This window comes from Dipteris shenzhenensis, chromosome 4 (genome assembly GCF_047967505.1).
Source record: "Dipteris shenzhenensis isolate YYH24624 ecotype China chromosome 4, Dip_SZ_1.0, whole genome shotgun sequence".
Classification (NCBI taxonomy): domain Eukaryota; kingdom Viridiplantae; phylum Streptophyta; class Polypodiopsida; order Gleicheniales; family Dipteridaceae; genus Dipteris; species Dipteris shenzhenensis.
Window position 1 is genome coordinate 23,219,127 of NC_141599.1, and position 22,924 is coordinate 23,242,050.

General features: G+C 42.5%; 1 protein-coding gene across 1 annotated transcript; it reads left to right on the forward strand.

The window, feature by feature from the left end:
• The first annotated feature begins 19,667 nt into the window (after positions 1–19,667).
• LOC147902616 (uncharacterized) lies at positions 19,668–21,634 on the forward strand. The gene has a single exon (XM_087373688.1). The coding sequence runs from the start codon at positions 19,892–19,894 to the stop codon at positions 21,290–21,292; it is 1,401 nt and encodes a 466-aa protein (XP_087229814.1). The 5' UTR covers positions 19,668–19,891; the 3' UTR covers positions 21,293–21,634.
• The last annotated feature ends 1,290 nt before the right edge of the window (positions 21,635–22,924 follow it).

The window sequence follows — 22,924 nt, forward strand, 5'->3', positions numbered from 1 at the left end:
AGACCATTCAAAATCTCATTCATGAGAAGCAATAGCATACCAAAAATTAGATGTCCAAACATGAAACATCTACAGGTAGTAGGATCAGGACATACCATGGCTTTTCATATAATGGCATCTTGGAAATATTTCAAATATCAAATACATGCATTTTATTTTATATTGTATATTGGTCTTAGGCCTTTAGTGCACTGGTAAGAGTTGCACTAGCATGGCTACTGCATGGGCAATTATGTGGTATAAGAGCTACCCACATTTTTAGAGTGTGAGCCACGTGGGTTACACAAAAAGGCTAGCATATATGGCCTAATTGGATTTTACAATTGCAAGAACCTTCATAAAATCGTAGAAATAAAATTCAAGCCATTATAGTTAGATGTCTTTGTATTGAAGAATGGTTACTTAATCACACAATCCAAAGGTAGAATACCTATTCCCACACAATTATTTAATCTAGACCAAGAATCAAACATGTCACTTTAGCTTCTCCCTGTGATAAGTAGTTAGATGCTTAATGGGTCATTGTTTGCTTGGGTGTAGCTATTTTTGGTGAGGTTCAAGGAATTTTCTGTATATAGGTATCTTACATGACCCATAACGTATGCATTGCTGGACGAAAGTTGGCAATGTGAGACTAAAAACTTATGGAATAAGGATTTGGAACAAGACCATTAAAGCATTACAAGTGCTATGTTGCATGTGAAGCTTGCATCCTAAAGACTATACGATATAGCAATTTATTCAAAAACATCAAAATTTTATTATGTATATACATTTGGAAAAAAAGAGCTCATTTTGGGGCCCTCTAAGAAATTTGCTATTTTCTCTTTTATCTCTTCTCTAAAATGTGGAGAAAGGAATAAAATATGGATATATGTCAGCTCAGGACTACAAGTGTGTCAATCTAGGGAGGAATAAAGAAGTCCTTTTAAATAACTTAGAAGATGCTACATTAAACTCATATAGATTATTTCTCCTTCGATGGCATGCCGGCGGCCTCTCATAAAGAACCCATAATTAATATGTTTTTTTTTAATATTTGAATGGTTACACTACAAGGCATAGGCCCTTTTTCGATGAAAATACCGACGCTTTTTACATTAAATTTTTTTTTAAATGGGCATAAACATTATTATTAAAGTCGTTAAAAGCATCGGAAAAGAATGGTCGCTATAAACCATCACTATATAGGGCCATAGCAAGCCCTATTTTGCCCTACTAATGCTTTTTTTAAAGTTTTGTTAATCGTTGCTATATAGCAACGTTTTTAAATGTCGCTATATAGCGATGATTATCAGTGTCGCTATATAGCGACGTTTATCAGCATCGATGTATAGCGATGGTTTATAGCGACCGTTCTTTTTCGACGCTTTTAACATCTTTAATAACGACATTTGCACTCGTAAAAAAAAAAATAATGTAAAAAGCATCGGTATTTTCATCAAGCCCTGTTTTGCCCCACTAATGTTTTTTTTTTGGTAATTACAAAAAAAAGTTTTTTATTACAAAATTTCCCTTGCGGAAAGGGTGATACAAAATCGCTCAAATGAAATGATCGAGCAACAAAAGCATATACATGTTGAACATATACAACATTCTTTGTTGCAAAATTACCCTTTCTAAAAGGGTGATACAAAATCGCTCAAACGAGTAGATATACAAAATGACATACATGGCGAAGTATATGCAAACTGCTACTGCTACTGCTACTGCTACTGCTACTGCTACTGCTACTGCTACTGCTACTCATTCGAATTGTCCTCGTCGTCCTCGTCCTCGTCCTCGTCTTGTTGGCCTGTTCCTTGGTCCTCGTGAGCTGCGCTTCCTCCTTGACCCTTGTCATGTGCGTCTGATCCTTGGCCCTAGTGATCGCTCACCTCCGGTGATGGGATGCTCGAGCTTTGACCCTAAGAGTAAACCATATAAATTGAAAATTAGATTGGAACTTAAAGAATAAAATAATTTAAAAAGTGAGATTACAAGTAGGAGTAGACTTATACCATGTGAGCAGCCACCTCAGCACAATCGACCGTCGCTTCCATTGCCTCTTGCTCAATAAACCACGGCTTTCTTCCTATGCGAAATACGCATCACGTCTTTGCATTTGTAGGAAGACAACCCATCGCAGCTTGCTGTGGATCCAATTTACGAGAGTTAGAGTTAGATAAAGTGCATGTAATATGTAGTAAAACAAATAGAACAATACATTAAATGAGAAGAAGTAGACTTACCACGGTTGCCTCAAACACCAACCGTCCGCTTGCACCAAAGTGTGAAGTACCTACGGTGTCCAGCCACCTCCTCGCAGCCCTCCTCTGACCCTCGAACATTTCAGGATGGTCCCTATTCTGCTTCTTGAAGAACTTCCAATCAGCTTTGTCTGCCCAGCTGGGTTTAGCCATCCCCTTTGCGATGGAAGTATGCAAGGTTAATCTACGATGCTTCAAGACCAAACCCATGTGCTCTCGCATATAATTCTCACTAAACTCCCAATTTGGTGGGTTAGGGTATTTTTGTTTTAATTCATCGATGAACGCCTGCTTCTTTTGGTCATCTTGATACCGCCAATCGGTAGCAATGCCGCTCTTGAAGTGATGGCTCATCAACTGCCTCATGGTGGCCATCACTGCTTTGCCCTTTCTATCTTCTATTATCTCTTCGACAGCCATGATTTGAGAGGAGAGGTCCTCGTCTGGGTAAGGAGGACTGATGGTAGTGGTAGAGTCAGAGTGAGTGAAAGCTGTGCGAGCGCTTCCGGAGTGAGGAGTAGCAGTGGGAGTAGGAGAGGGCAAGAGACCTGACTGAAACTATATCTAGGGACCAAGTGGAGACCTGTAGGGATGTGAGTGTGTTGACTCGTCTACATCTCCCGAGTCAGCACAACATAAGCAGCCCCTCCTACTTTTCCTTCCCTTACGATAGGCACGCGGAGGTGATGACCCCTCGATCGAAGGGGCATGAAGGGATGGCTGGGCAGTAGGTCTAGCCATCGGTGTAGGAGACGGAATGGTTGAGGTCCTCTGAGATAGTGGAGAGAAGAATCTCGCTGCCTCCTTATTGGTCATCTGTGCTACAAACTCATCGAGACTCCCGACAAAGCCATGTGCTGCTAGCAAAGGAGTTCCTCGAGGGGTAGTTGTAGTGCTAGGTCCGAGAGGAGTCAACCAGGGGTAGTCGCACAGTGCTATATCCAAGTGGAGTCGGACGAGGGGTAGTCCCCTCAAGTGTCTCCTGAGAGGAATCAAAGTCCTTTGGAGCATAGAGATTGTGATGTCTCCTCCTGCGAGGCTATTCGTACTCATCGGACGTGCAACGTGATCCCATGTCTAACATAGACACAAACACAAAAACCAAAAACAGAAAACAAACATAAGCATAGGCATAGGCATAGGCATAGGCAAATACATATGTTTATGATTGAAAGAGAAAAATGAGACATGCTCATGAGAGAGGGAAAAGAGGGAGGGAAAGTGAAAAAGAGATTGAAAGAGGGAGACATGCTCATGCTTATGCTTATGCATGAGCATAAGAGAAAGAGACATATGCTTATGCTTATGCTTATGCATGAGCATAAGAGCATGAGCATGAAAGAGGGGAAAGAGGGGGGAATAGAGGGAGACATATGCTCAAGAGAGGAAAGAGGGGAAAGAGGGGGGAAAGAGATGAAAGAGGGGAAAAGAGGGAAAAAGAGGGAGACATATGCATAAGAGGAGACATATGCTCATGCATAAGCATAAGCATGAGCATAAGAGAAGGAGACATATGCTCATGCTTATGCTTATGCATGAGCATAAGAGCATGAGCATGAGAGAGGGAAAAAGAGGAGAAGAAAGAAGAAGAGGGAAAGGAAAGAGAGATTGGAAGAGGGGAAAGAGGGGGGAAAGAGAGAAGAAGAGGGAAAGGAAAGAGAGGGAAAAGAGACATATGCTCATGCTTATGCATGAGCATATGTCTCCTTCTCTTATGCTCATGCATAGGCATAAGCATGAGCATATGTCTCATTCTCTTATGCTTATGCTTATGCATGAGCATATGTCTCCTCTTATGCATAAGCATGAGCATAAGCATAAGAGAATGAGACATATGCTCATGCTTATGCCTATGCATGAGCATAAGAGCATGAGCATGAAAGAGGGAAAAGAGGGGGGAAAAGAGGAGAAGAGAGAAGAAGAGGGAAAGGGAAGAGAGATTGGAAGAGGGGAAAGAGGGAAAGAAGAGAGATTGGAAGAGGGGAAAGAGGAGAAGAGAGAAGAAGAGGGAAAGGGAAGAGAGATTGGAAGAGGGGAAAGAGGGAAAGAAGGGGAAAGAGGGAAAGAAAGAGAGAAGAAGAGGGAAAGGAAAGAGGGAAAAAGAGACATATGCTCATGCTTATGCATAAGCATATGTCTTCTTCTCTTATGCTCATGCATAAGCATAAGCATGAGCATATGTCTCCTTCTCTTATGCTTATGCTTATGCTTATGCACGAGCATAAGAGCATGAGCATGAAAGAGGGAAAAGAGGGAGACATATGCTCAAGAGAGGAAAGAGGGGAAAGAGGGGGGAAAGACAGGAAAGAGGGGAAAAGAGGGGAAAAGAGGGAGACATATGCATAAGAGAGGCATAAGAGGAGACATATGCTCATGCATAAGCATATGCATGAGCATAAGAGAAGGAGACATATGCTCATGCTTATGCTTATGCAAGAGCATAAGATCATGAGCATGAAAGAGGGAAAAAGAGGGGGGAAAAGAGGAGAAGAGAGAAGAAGAGGGAAAGGAAAGAGAGATTGGAAGAGGGGAAAGAGGGGGGGAAAGAGAGAAGAAGAGGGAAAGGAAAGAAGGGAAAAAGAGACATATGCTCATGCTTATGCATGAGCATATGTCTCCTTCTCTTATGCTCATGCATAAGCATAAGCATGAGCATATGTCTCCTTCTCTTATGCTTATGCTCATGCTTATGCATAAGAGAAGACATATGCTCATGCTTATGATTATGCATGAGCATAAGAGCATGAGCATGAAAGAGGGAAAAGAGGAGGGAAAAGAGGGGAAGAGAGAAGAAGAGGGAAAGGAAAGAGAGATTGGAAGAGGGTAAAGAGAGATTGGAAAAGGGGAAAGAGGGAAAGAAAGAGAGAAGAAGAGGAAAAGGAAAGAGGGAAAAAGATACATATGCTCATGCTTATGCATGAGCATATGTCTCCTTCTCTTATGCTCATGCATAAGCATAAGCATGAGTATATGTCTCCTTCTCTTATGCTTATGCTCATGCTTATGCATAAGAGGAGACATATGCTCATGCATAAGTATAAGCATAAGAGAATGAGACATATGCTCATGCTTATGCTTATGCATGAGCATAAGAGCATGAGCATAAGCTGAGCATATGTCTCCTTCTCTTATGCTTATGCTTATGAGTCTTATGCATAAGCATAAGAGAAGGAGACATATGCTCATGCTTATGCTTATGCATGAGCATAAGAGAAGGAGACATATGCTCAGCTTATGCATGAGCATAAGAGAAGGAGACATATGCTCATGCTTATGCTTATGCTTATGCATGAGCATAAGAGCATGAGCATGAAAGAAGGGAAAGAGATTGGAAGAGGGGAAAGACGGGGGGAAAGAGAGAAGAAGAGGGAAAGGAAAGAGGGAAAAAGAGGGGGAAAGAGATTGAAAGATTGAAGGAGAAGGAGAAGGAAAGGAAGGAAAAAGAGATTAAAAGAGGGGAAAAAAAGAAGAGGGGAGAAGGATTGAAAGATGAAAAAAAGAAGAGAAGGAAAGGAGGGAAAAAGAGATTGAAAGAGGGGGAAAAAGACGAGGGGAAAAGAGATTGAAAGAGGGGAAAAAAAAGAGGGAAAAAGAAGAGACGGAAGAGGAGAGAAGAGAGAAAGAAGAGGGAAGAGAGAGGAAGAGAGGGTTCCTACATCCATTGGTGCAGCTAGCGCCTTAAGCGCTAGCTGCAGGCCAATGCAAATAACAAAAATAACAAAAGGAAAAAATAGGAAGCACTTTCTTACTTGGAATAGTATGTCCCGCTTGGTGTTTTGTGGACTGGCCCTACAAAAGAGAGGAAACATACCATTTTAAATAACTACTCAGAGGAAGGAGGAGTTTAAAGAAGCACTTTCTAAAAGAGATTGGATTGAGGAGACAAGGAGAAAGCGAAGGAAGAGAAATACAAAAAAGACTAGAAGAGATGAGTCTTCTTCTTTCACAAAATTTCGTTTTTTGGCTTCAATCCTTTGAAATCAAGCATGAAAACTAGCACATAGCTTTAGCAATACAAAGAGAAACATCCTTCAGCACTCATGAAATGAAATCTCACAAAAAAAGAACCTACATTGTTCAAAGAGACTCACCTTCTTGAAAAACTTCCTTTCAAGAAAAGAAAGAGGGAGAAGGGTGGAGAGGGAGCACAAGTGTTAGGATAGGGGTGAGGTGTGGTGAGGAGTGGAGAATAGAGTTGGAGGTCATCAGAAATAGGTGGGAGAAGAGATTGTAGCTTGTAATAGAGATTTCTAAAGAAAGCGCCATGCATCATGAGGTTCAGTTTTTAATCCACAGCATCGCTGGTCAATCGCTACATAGCAACGCTTTTCATTAAAAGCATCACTATATAGCGACAAAATAGAGAAAATCGTTGCTATATAGTGACGGAACAAGTCAAAACGTCACTATATAGCGACACTTCAGGACACTTTATGTTTAAAGTTAAAAAAGAAGCTCATAGATGCTATTTTATAACTGTTAATGTATTTCCTTGCAACTTATGTTGTGATTTTATAAGTGCAGATGGAAGGGACGAGTGGAAGCTCGTCCGATGATGCACCAATGCCCGGGAGCACAAAGTGGCTTATGAATAGGTTATATTGTCATTCCACTCATTGCAAGCGAGAAGTATGACATCAACATCATATTATCATGCGCCACTTGTGAATGTATAGGGAGGAGCCCGAACCAGTACCCACCGTTGGTGTTGCACGTTTTGATGGATTATCGGTAAGTCAAAGCTATTTAAGTTCGCGGTTAATATTGGATACCATTATGGTACGAAACCTTGAGACAAGATCTTATATTTACACGAAATCTTAAAACAGGATGAGGAGGCTGATGAGGGTACACATATACCTTCACACTTTGAGCAAGACTATAGTCTCCCAGATGATGACGAGGGTATGGTCGACATGATGGATTCTATTTTTAGGGGCACTACATCCCATGTACATGTGATATCAGAGTCTGAGGTCAAAATGCGAGAGTTGCAATCAACACAATTGTACAAGGGTGCTAGGATGTCTAAACTATGTGCTTGTCTCTCAATCTTGAATCTGCAAGTAAAGTATGGGTGGTCGGATACAAGTGTCTCGGCCTTAATGAGGTTAGCTCTTGCATTAATTTGACTCATTATTTGGATATTGTTTGTTTTGAGAATCATCATGTATGGATTAGTGTACCAAATCATCATTATTCGAAGCCTATGTATGTTTGAATTGTGCTAGGTTGATCCAGAAGATGTTGCCTACACCAGATACCATGCCCGCATCAAGAGATGAAGCGAAAAAGATGCTAACAACGGTGGGTATGGATTATGATACCATCCATGCTTGTCGTAATGATTGTATTCTCTTTCATCATGAGCATGGAGATTTGGCTAGTTGTCCGAAGTGTGGGGAACAATGATATAGAGATGACTTGCAGGGTGAGCAGATATCGGTAAAGGTCTTGAGACACTTTCCCATCATTGCAAGAATACATCACATGTTCCGATGCAAATCCATAGCAGAGTTGATAACATGGCATGCATCTCATCGGTCCACTGATGACACATTGAGGATTCCCATAGATTGTGCAGCTTGGAAGTACATAGACAATCAGTGGCCAGACTTTGCGAGGAAGCCATGCAACTTACATCTTGGGCTCGCCATGGATGACATGAATCCTTTCGGATTATGCTCGACATGGCCCATAGTTGTGGTGAATTACAATATCCCACCATGGCTAACAATAAAAAAGGGACACCTCATGCTTACACTACTTGTGCCAAGGAAGTACAAGGAAAACAATATGGACATGTACATGGCACCTTTGATAGAGGAGTTATAGATATTATGGAGAGGAGTGCGAGTCTGATATATTTCCAGAGCTCCTAGACATACCAATGATATTTTTCTCAGGGGTATCTTGATGTGGACCATGCATGAATACCCAAGATATGGAGAGTGCGCATGTACGTGGTTGTGTCTCTACAAGTATAAGATAGGATTATGCTTTTATGCTCCTTTTATGACTCTCTTTCGCATGCATATCTTATACTAACACATTCATGCACGCGTGCAGGACTTGTTACAAGTGGGTACCATGCTTGTACTATTTGTGGACCCGGTTTGAAATCGCTTGCATGATACTCCAAACATGAGGGAAAATGTTTATGAAGGTCATGCTCGATACCTTCCACTGGACCATCTCGCACGTGGAGGTCAGCTTGATCCACCACCATCATATTTGAAGGCAAGTGACTGGATTCAAGCTTGGAGGGCGAATGGAGAGGAACGTCCTCCTGGTATGAAGAGGCTATTGATCTTTCACGAGCTTCCTTATTGGGGTGAGTTATAAATCAATCATCTCTTGGATCCCATGCATATCTTCAAGAATGTGGGGGCTACTATTTGGGCACACTTGGTTGGTTCCAAAGACTCGAGAGGAGTGCGAGAAGACTTGCGTGCTATGAATAGGCTGTCTCGTTTGTGGCCCCAAGTGCATGCTTCCGGAAAAATTGTCCTCCCGAAAGCAACATGGATCCTCTCTACGAGGGAGGAGGTAGCGGTCAAGGCGGACATTGCCTCTTTTCAAACACCGACAGGGTACATGCATTGCTTGAAAGGAGCATTTTCAAAGGACAATAAGCTTAGTGGGCTCAAGTCCCATGATTGGCACAAGGTCTTACATGTATTCTAAGCTGTAGAATTAGTGTAACGATAATCATGATGCGTTAGCGTAATTATGATTATGTTATATAGTTGACATGACTTCTTTATTGCTTTGATAGTTCATCCTCCCAATTACAATAAAAGGGTGCTTACAAGAAGATGTTAGAAATGCTATATTCAAGATCAGTGGTATTGTGAGGTATGCTTACTATCAAATTGCATTGATTGCATTTTCTTCAATTTAAGTTGATTAATTTGTAGACTGATTATGAAAATATCTTACATGGACATGTGAAATAGGTGGATGTCTCAAAAAGAGATCTCCATATTGAGCATCGAGAAGGCTAGAGTGGAATCCATCGAAGCCGTATGCTTGCTTGAGAAGCACTTTCCCTTGAGCATTATGACAACTCAAGTCCACTTGGTTGTGCACCTAGTTGATGAGGTGGCTATTGCAGGTATCGTTCATAGTTGATGGACGTTTTTTCTCGAATGGTTTATGAAAACTTTGAAGGGATTTGTAAGACAAAGAGCAAGACCAGAAGCAAGCATGGCAGAGGGATGGCTTGTGCAAGAGTCATTAGTATATATCACGGAGTTTCTTGCATCCACGGATCCCGATATGCCGCAAGCTTGGCATAACAAGGATGATGATCGCATTGTTGGTGAGGTTCCCCAAGGAAAAGGGATTGAAAGAAAGATGAGCGAAGAGCAAATGGAGAAATTCAATATGAGAGTGCTCTCAACGGAAGCAAGAACGGAAGAAGGAGAGAGAGAGAGAGAGAGAGAGAGAGAGAGCGCCACAAGTTTTGGTGGGTGCAGAACCACCTTAATCTTCTTTTTCATTCATTTATATATGTGTTTGAGTATTGTACATAACCGAGGTAAAGGCACAGTGACCTTTAACCCCCACATAGAGGGTTGCAAGGAGGCTATATGGCTTGATCAGCTAGTGGGAGATTTGGGGATTCATACAGGTGTACCGACATTGCATAGTGATTCCATGAGTGCTATTTAACTAGCATCGAATCCAGTCTTTCATGCAAAGACCAAACACATTGAGGTCAGGTACCATTTCATCAGGGAGGTACTTGAGGACAAGCGCATAGAGCTTGTCATGGTTCATACAGATGATAACCCTGCAGATATGCTGACGAAGAGTCTACCTAGTCAACGGTTTGAGTATTGTTGTGTATTGATGGGCATTGGATAGTATGCCCACTGGTTGTTCTCCCTTAAAGGCACATTGTCCTTTAAGTGGGAGGCTGGCTGCAACATACTCAGCCTCTGTGGTAGACAAAGCAACGCACTTCTGTGTGCGAGACATCCATGACACTACACCACCTGCAAAGGTGAACACATAACTAGAAGTGGATCTCCTACTATCCACATGCCCTGCATAGTCTGAATCTGTGTACCCAAGTACACACATGTCTCCTCTACCAAAGCAGATGCACATCTCCTTGGTACCCTTCATGTACCTCATGATGCACTTAACTGTCTCCCAATGCCTCTTTCCTAGATTAGCCATATACCGGCTAACAATTCCCATTGCAAATGCAATGTCTGGTCTAGTAGCTATCATAGCATACATAAGACTCCCAACTGCTGATGCATAAGGAACCTTGGCCATCATGGCCCTCTCCTCATCTGATTTGGGACTATCTGTATGACTCAGTTTCACATATGGAGGCAATGGAGTACTCATTGCCTTCCCCCCCTCTATATTGAAACGCTGCAATACTTTTGTAACATACTCTTTTTGTGAAAGCCAAAGGAGTTTCCTACTCCGATCATGCGTGATGCGCATACCAAGAATATGACCTGCAAATCCCAAATCCTTCATATCAAAGGCCTCATGCAACTTGGCCTTTAATGCATCTAGCTCATAAGTATTCTTGCTAGCCAATAGCATATCATCCACATATAGTGCCAAGATTATCAAGCTATTATCCTTAGCCCTTTTAGTGTAGAGGCAGTGATCAATTTCACTCCTTCTAAAACCCTGGGACCGAATGAAAGCATCAAACTTCTGATACCATTGTCTAGGCGCTTGCTTAAGACCATAGAGACTCTTCTTCAGCTTGCAAAATAAATGCTCTTTGCCCTTTTCTTCAAAGCCTTCTGGCTGCACCATGTAAATTTCCTCATGCAAATCCCCATGCAAGAAAGCTGTCTTGACATCCATCTGCATAAGCTCCATATCCTCTACTGCCACTAGTCCAAGCATGCATCTAAGTGTGGTCATCTTCACAACTAGAGAGAATATCTCATCAAAGTCCACACCCTTCTCTTGCTTGAACCCTTTAGCAACCAAACGGGCCTTATACTGAGGCACATCATCACCTGTGACCTTCATTTTGTAGACCCATTTACATGGCAATGCTTTCTTTCCATGTGGCAAAGAAACCAAGTCCCAAGTCTTATTCTTCATAAGTGAACTCATCTCTGATTGCATAGCATACTCCCACTTGCATTGATCCTCATGCATCATAGCCTCTTTGTAGCAAAAAGGCTCCCCGCAATCAGTAAGCATCACATAGTCTACCCCTGGAATAAACTTATCAGGTGGTCTAGACACTCTAGAAGATCTTCTCAAGGGCATTTCAGCTTGCTGTCCCACCTGCAGATCAGCCACATTTGGCTCATCATTTCCACCAATAGGTGATCCATCATCTACCCTTGATTGTATACCTGTGGGAGTACTTGGTGGTACCATTTCTTGCACATTTGGTGCATGGACAACTTGCTGTCTATCAACATATGTAGGTGGATTCACATCCTGGAAAGTGATTCTCCTCATTTCCACATCCCTCATGGGTGCCTTATGCATCTTCTTCTCATTGAAGACCACATCATAGCTGCGTATGATCTTCTTTGCTTCTGGATCCCAGAGATGATAGCCCATCTCTCCACTTTCACCATAACCCAGAAAGATGCATTTCTTAGACTTAGGATCTAGCTTCTTTCAAAGCTCTTTTGGCACATGTGCATATGCCTCACACCCAAATATACGCAAGTGAGAGTAAGAGGACTTCTTGCCACTCCATGACTCTTCAGGAATACCACCGTCCAAACTCTTACTAGGTGGTCTATTGATCACATGCACTGCAATCTTCATTGCCTCAGCCCAAAAACCACCAGAAAGACTTGCATTGGAAAGCATGCATTGCAACCTTTCTTGAATGGTACGGTTCATCTTTTCTGCAACTGGATTTTGCTCTAAAGTACAAGGGGATTTGAGCTCTCTCTTAATCCCACGTGTATCATAGAAATGCTGAAAGTCATGAGAGAGATACTCTCCACCATTGTTAGTCCGTAGGCATTTAAGCATTCTACCTGACAGATTCTCAACCAAGGCCAGCCATTTCTGAAATACCTAGAAACATCACTCTTCCGAGCTATAGCATAAGCCCACACTTTCCTAGTTGCATCATCAATGAATGTCACATAGTATTCAGCCCTGCCTAATGACCGTGTAGGCATGGGACCACATACGTCTGAATGCACCAAATCAAGCTTTTCAAACTCTTTCTTTCCCCTTCTTTTATGGGCTGATCTTTCCCATAGAGACAGTGCTCACAAAATTCAAAATCAGAGAAACTCAAATGCAGTACATAACCCAAACGGCATAAGAGTTTCATTCCATTCTGGCTCATGTGCCCCAACCTACAATGCCACAAAGAAGTGCTTGGCTACTCGGTTATTGCAACAACATGATCAAATACCCCTGATACATGTAAGGCTATGAACAAGACATCGCTAAGGGACAGAATCATTTCACACATTACATGGTAATCTCTATCTTACATGTTAAGATGTACATATTGATTGATCCCATACTTATTAATTTGTTTCCTTGTTTTGCAACACATTTTATATGCCCATGCATACATGGCATGGCATTATGGAAGCATTGGAGTGTGGTCCACTCAGGGCATGGAAAGATCGCATTGGTAAGCATCTTGTGCGTATAACAGAGCGGAGATGGTAGAACTAAGTCTAGCCTGATGGCTCAATTCGTTCAATGGTGGTACAGGCATATTGAAATAAGAGTAGCTGCAATACTAGCATTCAAAGAGTCCTCAGTGTCCCATGCAGTGTGAGATGTTAACACTGAGCGTAGAAAAAGAATACACAATTCATCAAATGCAAGACAAAGCCATGCAAGGTGGCATGCAACCCATCACAGAGAAGGGTGCACGTTGGTGGGAGTCAGATGAAATTGCTGGTGTAGACTCTTCCAATGTGGATGCCCATTCATAAATTTCAAATTTTATTTGTAAATTTTAGTTATGTGACGTGTAATAAAGTCAATGTATCAAGGCTACGAAAAGGAAAATTTTGAGTTGTTTGATATAAATCATAGGTTTCCAGCTCTAGCTTGTGCCAACTCTACAATCTTGAGTTTATGTTGAAAACAAGTAATTTTTTTAAAAATTAGGGTTTTGGGCCCTATATAAAGCAAAGTGATTGCAATAAAGAAAGGAAAATTTGAGGGTAGTGGAGAGGGCAGTGGTGAGGGTGATGTGGATGTGGAGAGAGGAGAGGTGGTAAGTGAGGTGGCAAGGGGATGAGGTGAAAGTGACATGTGAGTAGGGAGAAGAGCCAGATCCTGTGGATATGGTTGAGATCGCCTGTACATTACTCTGAATAAGAGCTCTCCCAATTGGGCAAGCAAGAAGAGATAACATATTTCAGCAATTCAAAGATGTATATGTTGTGGAGGTTGGTCAATGGCCAGTAACTATTGAAAAAGTGATGTACGAGGTGGACCCCAAATTTGTTGAAGAACATTATGAGAAGGCAGAAACTATCTTCCCAGCACCAACAAAGATCAAAGCTGAAGGTAAAGTAGAGTTTACATAATTGTCGACAATCTTGCTTTCAAAACACCATGAAATTAAACTAACACTTTTCTCCAATGTATCTGCAGAGACAAACCAAAATGGTAAAACCGAAAAGGAGAGTTCTGTAATGAATTTTATCTATTGCATCACTTGTCTTGACAGTGGAAAGAAATACATTGGCCAAACTAAAGATGCCGTAAAGCAACTATAACAACACAAGACTAACCCACCAAGTAAAATGCTCAATGATGTACACAGGTACACACCATTTGAAAGTCAATTCAAGATGGACATAATAGTGTTGACTGAAAGCAAAAAGGAGACAAATATCTTGGAGTGCCAACACATTCTATGCCTAGGAACAACATCAATCTCAAGGGGTTACAATAACATATAAGGAAACCCAACAAGCCTTAGGAAGTATTACTACTTAAAGCGGAGGAGACTTATTTAATTGCATTTTTTGGGGAGCACGAATTGAGCATATATTTTGGTTACACTGTTTCGAATCATTTACAAAAACATTGAGTTGATATCATCACTTTCGGCTACTTTTGAATCATTCTGTTATAATTTGCCTACATTAATATTCGATAATTCAATGTTGTGCTGTTTTTTTTGAAATTTTTGTGTTTTTAGTCTATTGCTAAATGAGACTATCGTAAAAACAAACACTAATTTATTTTCAAATTTTTTGAAGTTTAATGTACTTAACTTATAATAGAATCGTCCAAAGAAAGCCAAATGTATTCATGTTAAAAATTATATTGCGAAATAAACATTGTTTACAATTACGCCTCACTATCTGCCTACTGCGGATCTAGTTTAAACGTTGTCTTGAAATTAAAAGTGCCAACAACATCCCCATACGAGGTATGCCCTTGGGTCTTGCAGAACTCAAGACCGGCACATATACACCCACACATTTGGTCTAGAATGTTTTTCTCCCCAAAAAAAAGATAGGAGAGTTTGGTGTTCTCATAGAGACTCAAATCCAAGGGAAACGATGCAAAGTCTGCACAAAGTGGCTTCTAGTTAGAGAGTAATGGGTCCCTTTTGAAGACCGGCACATACACACCCATAAGTTTTTGTTGAGAGTTCATGCTCAATGTCATGTGATCACATGTGCATAGCACCATCATGTGATCATATGTGCATAGCACTAACCCTATAGAGTGCTATAAAGGAAAGGGTTAGATCCCCTAACCCTAACCCTAAATGGGTTTGTATATATTCTATTTTTTTAACTAAGTCTAGTGTGCAGTTAGTCATTTGTGGTGTGCTCTCTAGCTGTTCCCTCTCTCCTCATCTCCACTCTTGTCCTCTCCCCTCTTTATATTTTGTCATGGTATCAGAGCTCCCTTGCCTTCCGCTAAGGCATTGCGATTTGAGTGTGAGATAGAGAGATCAAGAGATTGTGAACTTGAGTGTTCTCTTCCGTTTTGAGAGAACTTCATTCATTTCATGTGTGAGAGATTCATTTGTAAGAGAGAGTCCGATGTTTTTCTTCTCTCTGTGAGTCTGTGAGAGAGACCTAAGGACAAGCCTCGGCTTCTTCAAGTTCATAGGCCCGTCTCCTTCATCAATTACTGTTGCAGGCCCGTCTCTCTTAATGCCTTATGACTAACAGCGCCCTCTACAGAAAGCTTTAGCCCTTCTCAAACTCAGCAGCCGTGACACAGAAGCAAGCAACTAGCCTAGCCATCTAATGACTTTGTAGCTCCATACGCTGCAACAAAGCCTCTGCAGCTCCCGACAACAAATGGTGCCATAGGAGAATGGGTAGCCCATGCTACTCTCTCAATGTTTGCCATCTTCAGTGCATCCATAGTCACCTCTATGACAGCGTTCTCCATCAACGAAAGCTTCTCCAGTACCGTCAACAAGCCCCCATGCTCCTAGTCAAATACAGCACACGAAGCTCAATCACCCACCTCCAAACGACCAAAGCTCAACCTTCACGGATGACTGCCAACAACAATCTTCAATGCATCTTCTCCAAGCACATCCAACAACAATGGCAATGCTCCTACAAGCTCCTCCATATTCCATGCCTGCAATGCCTCACTTCCATCTACTCCAAACGACGAAGCTCCCAGTGGCTCACAGAGCTCCCTTGCAGCAATGCCTTCAAACTACTATTGCAATGAGCTCTAGCCACGCACGCACCTTCTCCATGAGCTTGACATAGCTCCAACGGGCTCCAATGAGCCTACACGAAAGCCGCAGCGAAGCGACTCCTCCTAAAGATCTAGCTATTGGGGCAAAGCAACCGGCACGTCCACAATTGTGCCAAACAGGAAGCCCAAGGCTGCATGCAACGTTCTCCAATCGGCCTTTAGCACCGAACGCAACCCATGGGTCTTCAACACATAAGAAAGCACATAGCTTCAACATCACAACCCGCCTCACAAAGCACTCTCGATCAACCTCGTCTCCAACAAACAACTCCTTGCAGTGCCAAGGTACCTCCATATGCCTCTACAACCAACATCTTCTTCCGTGCTCCTGTCACCACTCCATCCCTTAGAGCTTCAAAGCTCAGAGCTTTAGAGCTAGACCTTAGGCCATGTGGTAATTCCACGTGGCAATTCTCTAGCCATTTGAACCTTATCCTATGTTCACTAATCAACCAAGGGATGGGGTTGGGTTAAGATAACTTAGGTACGATCAGGAGAGGATAGGGTTGGTTAAGTTAACCTGATCAGGCTAACCCCAAGGAAGTATGGTCAAAATTATGACACGTGGCACCCTTATCCTCACTGCCAGATCAACATCCTAGTCAACAGTGCCACATCATCAGACAAGTTAACTGCCACCTCATCAATGCCATGTGGCACTCTAACCCTCTATAGGCACATTCCCTTGCCAGGCACACTATAAACACACTGCATGTGCACCTGTCTACCACCTCATCAGGGCTCCATAGGCACACCCCTTGCTAAGCATAGTGCCACATCATCACTGCATGTGACCCACAGTGGCACATCATCATTCAGCACTATTTGTACTCCTTTTGCCCCTCCACTTAGATCAAGCCGTATCTCTTGATCCAGGAAGAATTTGAGGGCACTCCAAAAAGGAAAGTCGCTCGATTTTTTGTGCTCTACGCACTCGTCACATCATGTGTATATTTTGGCGCAAGTTACACTCACATTTGAGCCTCACCCCGACAAAACCACTTCCTTCATGCACATTCGCCTCTACATCGACACATCTGACCCAGCACTTAAAAAGAACAAAAGAAAAGGAATTATTTGCTGTTCTTTCATCGATCGACGGTTGGTATAGATCTAGATCAGAGTAGACTAGATCGCCATAGAGGGGACACTTTGAATTTTTCCAAGTTGCCAATCTAAGCCATGGCCGAAATTCTCGACTAGTACCTACTCGAAGTCAATCCATACGCTCACATACGGTTTCACATCATTACATTACCTGAAACCTTACGTTCATCAGTTCAGTGAGAAGAGATTGTTTCAGTGTGTAGATAGCACCAGATTTAATTTCACACACACATGCCACCATTGTGAAGCCTATTCGGCTATCTCATGGCATCGTGCACATCATTTCAGCCTTGTAAAGCCTCTTAGCTATTCCTGACATCATTGCCACAAGCCTTGTAATGCTAATCAAATTTTATATATTGCAGTTCTTCATCGACAGTTCAGATTCCACTTGGCACAGTCAATGTATTTGTAGTTGATTCATGAGTGATTCATACATATATTTTCACAATACTTTTTAGTACATCTCACATGACAAAATCATCAGGAATGGTTCACAGAAATGAAGCCATTAGAAGGATGGTATGACTCCTTATGAAGCATTCACTAGGGACACAAGCCACACATTGGGCATCTCCGCATATTTGGTTGCATAGCATATGTCCACATACATGATGATCATCGCAAGAAATTGGATGCGAAGTCACGCAAATGCATCATGGTTGGCTACAGTGAAGAAAGCAAAGCATATAAATTGTATGTCAATCTCATCAACCGCAAAGTCATTATCTCCAGGGATGTAATCTTTGATGAGGAATCAGAATGGAAAACCTCACCTACACAGGAGACGGAAGCATCGACTTCACAATCATCTACAGGAAAGGTTGATGAAGAAGAGCAAGAATTGCCAGCAATAGAGCCACAGCAGCTCAGACGGTCTACTAGGGAAAGCAGACCTCAAGCTAGATTGACATATGCTCAGAAAGGCAAAGCAATTCAGGTGGAAACCACCAACTGTGCTCTTATGACTACCATCATGGCTACAGAAGAGCAGTGTACTTCGAAGACGCACTTCGAAGACGCAGTAGACAAGCTAGAATGGCTAACTGCTATGAATGAAGAAATGGATGCTTTGTATAAGAATAATACTTGAGAATTATGTGACCTTCCACCAGGAAAGAAGGCCATAGCAAACAAATGGGTATACAAAGTGAAGTGCAATCTAGATGGCAGTATTCAAAGATACAAAGCCAGATGGGAATTATGCACTATTGTCTTGGAACTGAGTTCTGGAGAGATTCAGATAGCACATTCATGAGTCAACTCAAGTATGTTGATAGTCTCCTGAAGAAGTTTCACATGGCAGATTGTAAGATTGCAACCACTCCCATGGAACAAAGTTTGAAACTTACTAAAGATTCAAAAAAGCCTACAGTCAATGACAGATACTACAGATAGCTCATCGGATCTCTTATATATGTGACAATCACACGACCATATATTTGTTATGCAGTAAGCTCACTAGCACAGTTTATGGCAAATCCAAAACAATCTCACTGGAATGCAGCCAAAAGAGTCTTGAGATACATCAGAGATACAAGACAGTTTGGGATAGAATACAAAGGAATTCATCCACGATTGCATGGATATTGTGACAGTGACTATGCTGGAGATCATGAGACCAGGAGATCGATACAGGGATATGCATTTTACCTTGGTCAAGGTGCTATATCATGGTTGTCAAACAAACAGCCAACTGTTTCTTTGTCTTGGACTGAAGCATAATATAGAGCACTCACTACAGGTGCATGTGAGGCTATATGGCTCAAAAGACTATTGTCAGAAACAGATTACTTTGATGAGTCAAAGCCAATAATAATATACTGTGATAATCAATCGGCTTAAGCATCGACCAAGAATCTAGTATATCACTCCAGGACAAAGCACATTGATGTCAGAGAGCACTTCATCAGAGAAAGAGTGTTACTTGGTGACATCATACTGTAGCATTGTGATAGCAAAGAGAATGTTGCAGACATCTTTACCAAACCACTCGGTAAAGAGCTATTCGAGAAACACTGACTAGCTCTTGGTTTGACGCAAAGGAAGGACATTCCCAGTAAAGGGGTGTGATGGAATGTAATGCTCAGTCCTTCTTCGACTCCTCAGAATCATCATCTTGAGGGAAGGCCTACTTCATGATGTTGATCTTGAGGGAAGGTATTGTCATGTGATCACATGTGCATAGCACCATCATATGATCATATGTGCATAGCACTAACCTTATAGAGTGCTATAAAGGAAAGGGTTAGATCCCCTAACCCTAACCCTAAATCTAGTGTACAGTTAGTCAACTAAATCTAGTGTACAGTTAGTCATTTGTGGTGTGCTCTCTAGGTACGCCCTCTCTCCTCATCTCAACTCTTCTCCTCTCCCCTCTTCATATTTTGTTAGTTTTAGCCACTTTAAGAATAATGAGGTGTCGTTCTTCAAGAGGGGCAGATACACACCGGCACACCCACACCCACAAGGAAGATGGAAATGGTCCCGCACATACACACCGGCACATACACACCCATGAATGGGGTGCCCCTCTAAAGAGAGGCACATACACACCCACAAGTTTTAGCCGCTTGGTCTAACACCCACAAGTTTTAGCCGCTTGGTCTAACCGCCTGAGTTGGTTTCGATTTAATGAAGTTTTCAGAGATCCAATCCAGTGTTTTGTGTTCCGGATGATTGCGGTTACTAAGCTCAAGGGATCGAGAACACACGCCATTTGAAATCAAATTTCAGAGGCCACAAAGACAATGCCTTTCCGATTTTGTGCATGTCGTGCATCTGTAGCAGCTTCAACCGTTGCAATTTGACATAGCGATTTGTTTTCATTTGCTGGCTTTTCAGCAATGGCTACTCTCCTTGACACAGGGAAACGCTCTTGCACCATTTCTCTGTCTCCAGTCACAGTAGGGCATCGAGGAGTTTCTTTTTTGCCCATTCCTGCTTCTTTCAGTTTTGCCCACTCCTTATGCAGCAGCAGTACCTCCGGTAATCTCGCATTCTCTAAGTTCGTTGAAACCATTTGCACTGTCATCAGCAGGGAGCGCCAATGGAGCCCTCGGCTGCAGACTGCCCTTGCTGCCGCTGTCCCCAATTGGCATGCCCGGCTCCTATTTCGGGTGCTGAAATACCAGACGGATGCCCGGATGGCCTGGAGCCTTTTTCACTGGGCAGGAAAGCAGCCCAGCTTTGCCCATACGGAATTTACTTACTGCGCCCTGATCGAAATCTTAGCCCGTGCACAGGACTTTCAGGGCATCTGGCAGCTAATCAATGCGATGAAAGAATCGAAAATCAGCTTAACCCCAGTACCATACACGATATTGATAAATAGCTATGCAAGCGTTGGGATGGTGGATGAGGCAGCGAAGGCTTTTCGTTCAATGTTGGACTTTCCTTGTAAGCCTAATGTGTACGTATACAATGCCCTTCTGAATGCCCAACTGAAAGCACAAAGAACAGAAGAGGCTCTTGCAACCGTTTCGGAAATGGCACAGAACGGATGCACACCTGATGTGATCTCGTATACTGCAGTGATCACTGGCCTATGCAGGGCAGGGAAAGTACACAAGGCATTAAAACTCTTTGACGACATGAGAAAGAATGAATGTGCTCCAAATTCCTGGACCTTCACTGCATTAATACAAGGTCTTCTCAGAGAGGGACACGAGACAGAGGCCCTATCGACTTATGAGACAATGCTGAAAAATGGATGCTCTCCTGATACTGTGACTTACAATTCGTTAATGGATTGGTTTCTAAAGAAGGGTAATGCAGATAAAGCTTTGAAATTGCTGGATCAAATGGCAGGAAGGGGCTGTGATCCCGATAATGTGACATATTCAATCCTCATTAAGGGTCTCTTCCAGGTAGGCAGACCTAAGTCGGCTCTTAAGATTTTGGGTAGAATGATTGAAAAGGGATGCAACCCTGATACTAGCACATACAATACACTTATTTTTTGGTTGTGTGAGGAAGCCAAGTCCGAAGAAGCAATGGAAACTTTGAATTGGATTATGAGCAAGGGTGGCAATCTGGAAAGTTTCAATTATGTGACATTGATGGATGGCCTTTTCAGGGCAGGACGAGCAGATATGGTTTTGTCTATAGTTAAGAAAATGATGTCAAAAGGATACCATCCAAAAAGGACAGTTTGTACAGGGCTGGTCAATTGGCTTTGTAAGCAGGGCCGAACTGATGAAGTTGTAGAATTATTAGACAACATGGCAGAGAGCCCTACAGGCTGATTATCTTTGTGTTGATGTATTTGACAAAAGCTTGAGACTTGCAGAGTTCTCACAAATATCAGACAGTGTAGTAGTGCAGCAGGCCAATATCATTTTGATGTATCCAGCGCTTGTGAGTAACCTAGAAGTTGCGCACAGTCCATGAACTGATCATCGCTAAGGAGGCAGAGAAGGTTACTATCGCACATTCCCCAAATATGGTTCATTTTAAGGCTCTGAAGCAAATGAGGCTTGAAAGATGGAATCTGTTTGAAAACAGGTGCAAGCTCAAGGTAGACAGTACCTTCCCAAAAAAGCTGTCTTAGAGGTTGAGCATGCTGTAGTGACGAAAGGCATGTCACTATTGTTTACATATACTTGCATCTGCTGGATTTCATCATGTTCTTAGGAACGATCTGAGCTCAGTACTGTATGCAATGTGACATGTACCTTCTTTTTGGAGTGACATGAAATCTGGACAATGTCAGGTGAACTTCTTGCTTGCAGCGGTTACTATAGGCAGATCACTGAACATGACATTTATACCGCTGGCTAAGTCTGCATGCATTTAGGATGTTGTACAAGACAGTTAGGTTTTGATTAATCTAGGAGAGTCTTGATTGGTGGAGCATCAGCCAAAGCACAAAGAGGAGAATCTTGAGAGCTTGAGTGCTGGCTGGGTGAAATCAGAATAGGAAGCTAGTGCTGCAGCAATGGAGTCTGAACGGCCCTCTACGGCTGGCCAAGTATGACACGTTTCTGACGCTCTGGAGGAATTGTGAATCCCAATGCATGGTTCCCCTTGGGACAATGAGCCCCTTCTGGCCTAGCTGCTGCTGTGGCTTGGCAGCGGGCATTTAAGTGCTACCAAAAAAACATGTCTTGCATGCATTGGAGCAGCAGCAGCTTCACTATAATGAAGTGAACGTTGAGGGTCTATGTGTTGATTCAAATGTCAGCCACACCATGTGCCACATATCTAAATGACTCAATTTTGCACGCTACTGTTTATGCTAGAGGTGGCTCCCTACTAGTATCAGAAATGTAGGGTGGGGCAAATGGGCTTCACAGCTTGCTGATGACTAAGTCAGGCAAGGGCAGCTCAAGAGGAAAGGTAAGGGAGAACGAGCCCAAGGAGGGAGGAAGAGCGTTAAGTCAGACCAGGCACATACCATGGTAATTGAAGAAGCCTTCCTAGTGCACGCTTATTGTGGTTGGCATGAGATGGCTTAGGTAAGGTATGCAGACAATGGTGTGACCATGTTCATGTCCAACATAGAGCATTGTTCTTTAGAGCCTACATATTTAGACCCTTTTATAGTGGTGAAGCACACTGGGATTGCTTAATTAATGGGACTAAAAACATAGCTACCATCACAGATAGAGATGATGATGAGGTAAGACGCCCAAGGTCGGAGCATGATTGTACATCGGCTGGAGAATCAGTTCTAAGTTAGACGCCCAAGGTCGGAGCATGATTGTACATCGGCTGGAGAATCAGTTCTAAGTTACACGGGTATGATCAGGTGGATGGACTTCCAGCAATGGTGGGCACTGCAGGAAGGTGTTTGGCTTGTTTGGATGGCAAGCCACATTTGGACAAAGTCCCATCGTTCAGAGTCTCCTTAAACAGGTAAACCCAGAGTCAGTATG